The 7,746-nt window shown below is 40.7% G+C and overlaps 1 protein-coding gene across 1 annotated transcript; it reads left to right on the top strand.

Moving 5' to 3' along the window:
• Window positions 1-4,530: 4,530 nt before the first annotated feature.
• LOC137614818 (uncharacterized) lies at window positions 4,531-6,228 on the top strand. The gene has a single exon (XM_068344481.1). It carries the CDS (start codon window positions 4,531-4,533, stop codon window positions 6,226-6,228), a length of 1,698 nt encoding a protein of 565 aa, XP_068200582.1.
• The last annotated feature ends 1,518 nt before the right edge of the window (window positions 6,229-7,746 follow it).

Raw genomic sequence — 7,746 nt, 5'->3', positions numbered from 1 at the left:
GAGCTCTTGTAGTGTTTTGTCATTCTTTGTCGTCTCCCACAACTCCTTCTGCCTCGGTTCGGTGAACGCTGTCAGGCCTCTAACTTCTATAGCAAATACATCTTGATAATTGACGCTGTTTAGGAGTCTTGTATCCGTTGCTGGCAAGAAGGCATGACTGAGGGCATCCGCTACTGGGACGTCTTTCCCTGACTTTCCGACGATGTCGAAGTCATAGTGTTGGTGTAGCGGTTTGTCCATAATTCTGACTAATGGAAGGTGATCAGTTTCTACTGTGACATCAGATCTTCCATAGACATAAGTGTGGAATTTCTTGAAGCCTAAGATGATGGCTAGCATCTCTTTTTCTATCTGGCTGTAGTTCTCCTCGGTCTCAGTGAGGGCCTTGGAAGTGTAGGCGACTGGCTTTCCTCCTTGTAAAATAACTGAACCGAGTCCGGCTTGTGACGCATCGCTGCTTAGCGTTATGGGCTCTGTTGAACTGTAGTATCGCAAAAATGGAGCACTCGTCATCATCTCCTTGAGAGTTTTGAAGGCGGCTCTATGCGCATCGTTGAAGTAGAATTTGAAGCCTTCATCATTGCTTTCTTTGATGAGGTTCCTAAACGGTTCCGTCACAGTTGACAGGTTTGGCAGGAACTTACATGTGTACGTTACCATGCCTAGTAGAGTCTGGACGTTGGCGATAGATGTCGGCTCCGGCATATCAGTCACTGCTTTAACCTTCGAGACATCAATTTTCACGCCGTCCTTCGTAAGCCTGTGTCCGATGTATGTGACTTCTTCGGCACACAGCTTGGTTTTCTGTCGGTTTAGTCTCAGATTTTTCTCTCTGCATCTCTTTAACACTTGTTCCAATCGCTGGTCATGGGTTTCTTTGGTTGCTGCATGCACCAGGATATCGTCCATTACTATCTCAGCTCCGTCAATATCTGAAAACATGTCGTTCATGGCACGCTGGTAGATTTCGAGCGCTGACGAGATTCCCATGGGCAGGCGTTTATACATGTACCTCCCAAATGGTGTGTTGAATGCAGTTAACCTTTGGCTGGCAAGATCTAGGCCTATCTGGAAGTAACCTTGGTTAGCGTCGAGCACTGTGAAGAACTTTGACCCGTCCGTCCTTGTCATGACGTCTTCTATCGTTGTGATCGGGTGGTACTCACGCTTTAGCGCTCTGTTGAGGTGCTGTGGATCAATAGTTACTCTGACTTCCACTTTTTCATTTACTTTGTCACTGTCTTTTTTCTTCTTAGGAACTACATGAAGCGCTGAACACCACGGCGTTGGCTCACCGACAGGAATTTTGACAATGATTCCCAACTTCTCAAGCTCATCGAGTTTAGTCTTTGTAGGTTCTCTTAGTGCTGCGGGTATGGGGCGGGCATTGAGGGCTACAGGCTGGGCATCAGGGGCAATCTGGAGACTGTAATCACCTGGGATTTTACCTGTACCATTAAAGACATCAGAATACTGCAGCAAAAGATTAGTAGTATTAACATTAAAAATGCGTTTCACCAGGTTCATACGTACAGAGTCTGCTACAGATAACAAATTAGGAACATCTTCATTGTACACCTGACACTCAATATTATACAAAACATCTTTGTACTTAACTGGTAGTGAAACAATTCCCTCTGGACATTCTGGTTTACCAAACAAACCTTTTACAGGAAGACCACCATGCTTCAGCGGGGGTTTCACACTTAAACTATTATAAGCCCTACGACCCAAAATAGAAGTAGCTGCTGCTGTATCAATACGGAACCTTATAGTTTGACAACCTTGCACCTGTAAATCGACTAAAAATTCAGGGTGCGATATGTATACTGAATTACTAGCGTAAACAGCTGAACCAACATTCAATGTATTAAATGTGTCACTAAACTGCTCATAGTTTATTTGCATATCTTGTGGCTGCTCATCTGCATACCTAACACTGTTTGATCTACAACATCTTGCAAAGTGATTTTTTCTGCCACACGCATTACAAGTCTGACCAAAGGCAGGGCATTGGCGCGGTGGATGACCACGACCACAATTACCACAGTTACTGTTACTAAAATTACCTCGACCTCTGCCTTGTAAATTACCTCTACCTCGACCTTAAATTTGACCTTGGTAGGCTTGACCTCGACTTTGACCTTGGTTGGCTTGACCTCGACCTTGAGACGGCGCATGGCTCTGACTGCATCCCTGGCGGCCTCGTCGACCACGGCTCCTACCGCCTCCTCGTCCAAACGCTACTGCGTTGACCTGAGCCTCGCCGGTTATGCGCCTTGTCTCCTGCAACTGGTCATACTGGTTACATTTTTTGATATGTCATTTAATGATAAATCATCTTCCCACAGTTGAGATTCAACTGTAGCACCGAATTCACACTGCGAGGCGAGCTCGCGAACGGCTGCTATGTACTCATTTAAGGATTCTGTGGGACCCTGGACCCTTTGGTGGAATCTGGTTACATATGCCTTTAATAACTTTTTTGGCTGGAAATACTCATCGAATTTTTGAATGACTATGTCATATTTCTGGTCATCTCCTGCTTCAGTAAAAGTAAAATTTTTTGCTACTTTAATCCACTCAGGACCCATGGCATACTTCAGCATACCGATCTTGACCGGGTCGGTAGCAGCCGTCTTTTCCGCTGCGATGAGGTACAGGTCAAACTTTTCCTTCCAGTCCTGCCAGGGTTGGACATGGTTGCTGCCCTGTGGTGGATTGAAGCTCTTTGGATGCTGGAACCCGGTCGCCATGGTTACTATAAAAATACTAGGAGAACAAAATGTTAATTAACCAGAAATTCACACTAGAAAAATTGTCAAAACACCAGCACTGTCAGTAGACTGTTATAGGCTCCAGGTCACTTGGGGTAGGGTGTGTGACTATCACTGTAGTAGACGCTGTCACTGTAGTGGACACTGGCTATGTCATTATAGTCTAGTAGAGCTGTCTGGAAGATCCTCAGAAATCAGCCTAATATACGCAGAGCCACTGGTGTATTACAACTTTGCTGGGGATCACCAGCCCGTTATATGCCAGTAAAAACTTACACAATCATCGGCAAAATTTTCAAAAACATTGGCAAAGTTTCTCTTAAAACTTCGGCAGTTACTCTTAAGACATCGGCGGATTTACTTAAAAGAAAAAAAAATTGTCAACTCTCTTTGATCCTACACGGCCTTATAATAACAGTTACACTGACAGGACCTGGGGCACTCCTGTAACTTTAACCAGGTCGAAAACGGCCGGCAAAAATCGTCAGTTTTTTTACTTGAAAATGTCAAATTTCTTCAGCATTACACGGCTATTTTAAGCAACAATGTAGGCTGGACTAAAGTAACTGTCACTGTCTTTGCTTACCCACTACAAAAACCTTGGCGAATCTCTCAGTTCGTTATTGTATACATGGATGGCCATCTTGTTCCGGCGACATCATCGGTCCGTATTTCGTCTCTGCCGGGATCGCTCAACTTTGGAAGCTTTACATCTTGGTTTCTCTGCTTTGTCCTTCACTTTTCTGTAGTTTTCTTGAATCTTGGGTCCTTATCTTATCACCTGACACCATGTTACCTTACATCTTTACGTTACTGATAAACCACAACAAGTGTAGATTAACTTGTACATAATATTTATTGAAGTTATTACACTGGCGCATGGCTATGGAGTGCGCAGAATCGGTTGCGTTCTTCTATTACATTAAGGCGGGTGCGTTCGCATATATAACACCTTGCATCATCTCTGATGAAGAATTTCTATGTAGATAATTTTCGTAAAACTTACAAGGATGTGTCGGTCTTGATGGATGAGTATCCAGTAATTAATGCAATTCTTGAAGATGCTAATATGCCTCTACAAGAATGGGTTAGTAATGATTCAGAGTTTAACAGAACCATAAATGCTATCAAAGAAAGAGTAAACGTTTTGGGTTTAGAATGGTATCTAGCACAAGATGAGATGTCACTGAAGGAAGTAAATTGTGAGCATAAAAGACCTTTAACCAAACGAAAGGTTTTATCAGTAGTAGCTCGGATGTTTGATCCTCTAGGATTATTGTTACCAATACAGTTGAAAGGTAAATATTTTCTTAAATGTTTGTGGAGTGACTACGGGTAGGATGACTTTTCCAGAATCATTATGTTCAAGGTTTGATGAAATTTACAAGTGTTTTAGAAATGTAGAAAGTTTAAAGTGTCCTAGGTTTGTTGTACGTCCTGAATGTTCCCACTTACATGAATTTTGTGATGCCTCTAACAAGGCATATGGAGCTGCTGCTTATGTGACTGATTCCAAGAGAAGTGTAAGCAATTTACTGTTCAGTAAGTGTAAAGTGGCACCAAACTCTAAACAGACTATTCCGCGATTGGAATTGACAGCCTTGTCCTTGGGTGCGAAACTTGCTGGAAGATTAATGCAGAATGATGATTAAGAGTGAGTTCTTGCACTCTCTGGAGTGACTTCATGGTTTCTATTTTTTGAGTGAAGAACAATAATAGTAAAATTCCCTATGTACGAAACAGAGTCACTGAAATGAATGAATTCAAGTTTCCTCTACGGTATACCCCCTCTAAGGATAATCCAGCTGATATTCTATCCAGAGGTAGTAATAGTAAAGATTTAGTGCAAAATTCCTTATGGTGGAATGGCCCTAAAGGGCTTTTAATTGGTGATTATCCCCAATATTTAGCTACAGAAACCGTGCATGTTAATGAAATTCTTTCAGAACCTAAGTTTGTTCACCCTCCAACCCCATTAATTGACATCCCACGTTACAGTAATTTAAGTAAGCCTAAACGTATCATGAGGTTAATATTGCTTTTTCTTAATAAGTGCAGTAAAGGGTCTAAGTTTGTTGTTAACGAAATGAAAGTACTTATCCTCCTTGAACAGAAGCAAAACGCTTCCATGTCTTATGATACTCGGTGCCCAATGTTATTGCCTTCCAGAAGTTATTTAACAGTGTTGATAGTTGAACATTTGCATAGACATCATCACCATTGTGATGTCAATTCTGTACTGGTATTGTTGAGAGAAACCTTTTGGGTACCTAAAGCACGACAAGTTATCAAATCAATTCTGTCCAGGTGTGTTTTGTGTCAGAAGTTAACCAAGAAACGGTTGTGTTTGCCTCCTCCCCAATCATTACCCATAGAAAGAGTGAGATATGATAGACCTTTCCAATCAGTAGGAGTTGATTGTACTGGTGCTATTAACGTTTTTGATCATGAGACTGGCTTGGAGGAGAAGGTCCTTGTATGTCTACTTACATGCACTACGAGCAGGTCGGTTCATTTTGAATTGACTCATTCCAGGACTGCTTGCGATTTCCTACTGGCTATTCGACGCTTTGTAGCATATTATTCTCTGCCGAGTCTGATTATATCTGACAATGGTCGGAATTTTGTTGGATTTAATAATTTCCTGCAGGAAATTATGGAGGAACCAGAGGTAAAGTCATACCTTGAAGGAAATGGTGTTAATTGGAAGTTCATTACACCGCGAGCCCCCTGGACTGGAGGCTTTTATGAATGCCTAGTTGGTGTTCTAAAGGGATGTTTGTCCAAGGCCTTGTATCACAAACGTGTATCCTTTGAAGAGTTGAGAACTCTACTTGTTGAGTTTCAAGCTGTGATAAATTCTCGACCACTGACTTATCTCTCTTCTGATCGAGACTGTGAGGCTTTGACTTCCTCCATGTTACTTTATGGGCGAAATGTTTGTATTTCCCCTCCTCTTAACAATTTAGCAACTAATGACCCAGATTTCATGGGTTCAAGTGATCTTAGAGCACAATATTTTAGATTATCATCAGTGCTAAGAAAATTTGAGAACTCTTGGAAAAGAGACTATTTAGTGTCCTTCAGAGAGAGACATAATAACTCTAGTAATAATCTTTCTGCAAATGTGAAAGTTGGGGACATAGTGATGGTAGACTTAGAAGATCATCTGGGTAAAGGCTATAGATCCCTCCTCTCATTGGGTAAAGTTACCCAGCTGTTTCCATCGTCTGATGGTGTGATTAGGTCTGTGGAAGTGAGAGTGAATAATAAACTATACATGAGATCAATCACAAAGCTCATACTTCTGGAATTACCTGAGTGGGACTTTGATAGTGTTGTAACTCAGGAGCCAGATATTGTGCCTCTGAATGGTACTAGACCTCGGTGTGCAGCAGCAATCCGCTGTGATCAAGAGAGAAAGGATTTAATTTCTATGGATTTACTCTAAATGTATATTTGATTTAAATTCTAGGTGCAGTTGTAACTACTTCTAACTATGATTCTTCTTGGGGGAGAATGTCAAAAATTGCCATTTATTCCCCTTGAATAAAATTTCCTAGTTTTTATGAATACTTGTTTTGGGGGTATTTCCCAGTTTCTATGAAAATACGTTGATATATGATTATTTTGCTCCACAGAAGTAGTTTTATTACATTAACTATAGCAATGAGTTGGTATAAATTGGTACATTGATATTCAAAGTAATAAACCATTTATTTTTGCAAATTTTATCCATCTATATAAAATAAGATGACGTATCATTACAGTGTTGTCAAACTTCTTCCTGTGGAGACCATATATATTATTTTCTAGTTGTAAGGGCACAATGCCAGTAAGTTAAGCTTGCCTTCTGGACGAAACCCTTTTTTTGTGTATGTTGGGTTACGATTAGAGCACTTGATGTTTGTTTTTAAATTGATGTTTGTTACGTAACCCTGTAATTTTGTAGATGTGACATCTGTATTATGCCATATACTCCTTCCGAGTTTTCTTCCGGGGTGGAAAGGTGAAGCTCGGCTGCTCGGCCTCATTGGCTCATTGAGCAGTTGACTCCACGAAGGCAAGTAATAGAAGAAGTTCTTGTAGAATCCAGCCCCATCACCTCGTGAATTTTCGTAGCCATTGCAGTAACTTCTTCATAAGAATATTCTGGAATCCTGTTTTGCTATTTAAGTTCATTTCTATCGAAGTAACGTAAGGTTTTGTTAAATTTTGTAGTAATGTGTTAGTTTTCTTGCTTCTTAATATAACTTGTATGATTGTTGTGTTCTTTAAATGTTAATTTTATGTGTTAAACTTTTAAATGTGTCTTTGTGAACCCGTGTGGCATCACCCAAAAAGAATTGGTGCAGGAAATATAGTTGATTGTTTCTTAACTGCACTTTTGTTGAACAAAAATACAATGTTTCTTGACTTCGTGGTAAATTTAAGTAAGTCAGTAAACTCCTCAGCCCTGTAACTTGGTCTCATTCAAAGTTAGTGCAGGAGGGCTTAAGGTTGAATGAAGTCATACCGAATGTGGCCCTAAAAATTTGTTTTAGTTTCACCACAGGGTGTTTGTGCCCTGAACGATTATGCTCCTTATCCCTTCCAGTTGATCTTCTAGGAACTGACATAGGGAGACTTTCCTGGATCAACAAGTTCCCACTCGACATTTAAATAAAAAAATCTCTACATGAGTGATCCTTCGAACCGGATCTTTTGCCTTTGACTTATGAAGCGTTAACATAATTAATCAGCTTGATTGGGCATACAGTTACTCGCTATACCACTTACCCACACGCACCAGCCACTTTGTCGAATGTGTAAAGCCCAGACTTTTATTGGGAAGAAAGATTTGTAGTCATTATGATCTTTTTGTATCGACCTCGTGTTTAAGGAAAGAACTATGTAACCAGTTCCGCTTATAAATAGAAAGTTCTAAACTGCTTGATCTAAGGTTTTTGTGTTGTTCAGACGCCCGTGT

The sequence above is a fragment of the Palaemon carinicauda genome, chromosome 21, assembly GCF_036898095.1.
Source record: "Palaemon carinicauda isolate YSFRI2023 chromosome 21, ASM3689809v2, whole genome shotgun sequence".
Classification (NCBI taxonomy): Eukaryota; Metazoa; Arthropoda; class Malacostraca; order Decapoda; family Palaemonidae; genus Palaemon; species Palaemon carinicauda.
The sequence above is the reverse complement of the archived record's forward strand: the minus strand, read 5'-3'. Positions and strand labels throughout refer to the sequence as shown.

Excerpts from the sequence above, each read along its gene's own strand:
- LOC137614818 (XM_068344481.1), top strand. The coding sequence starts at position 4,531 with ATGAATGAATTCAAGTTTCCTCTACGGTATACCCCCTCTAAGGATAAT.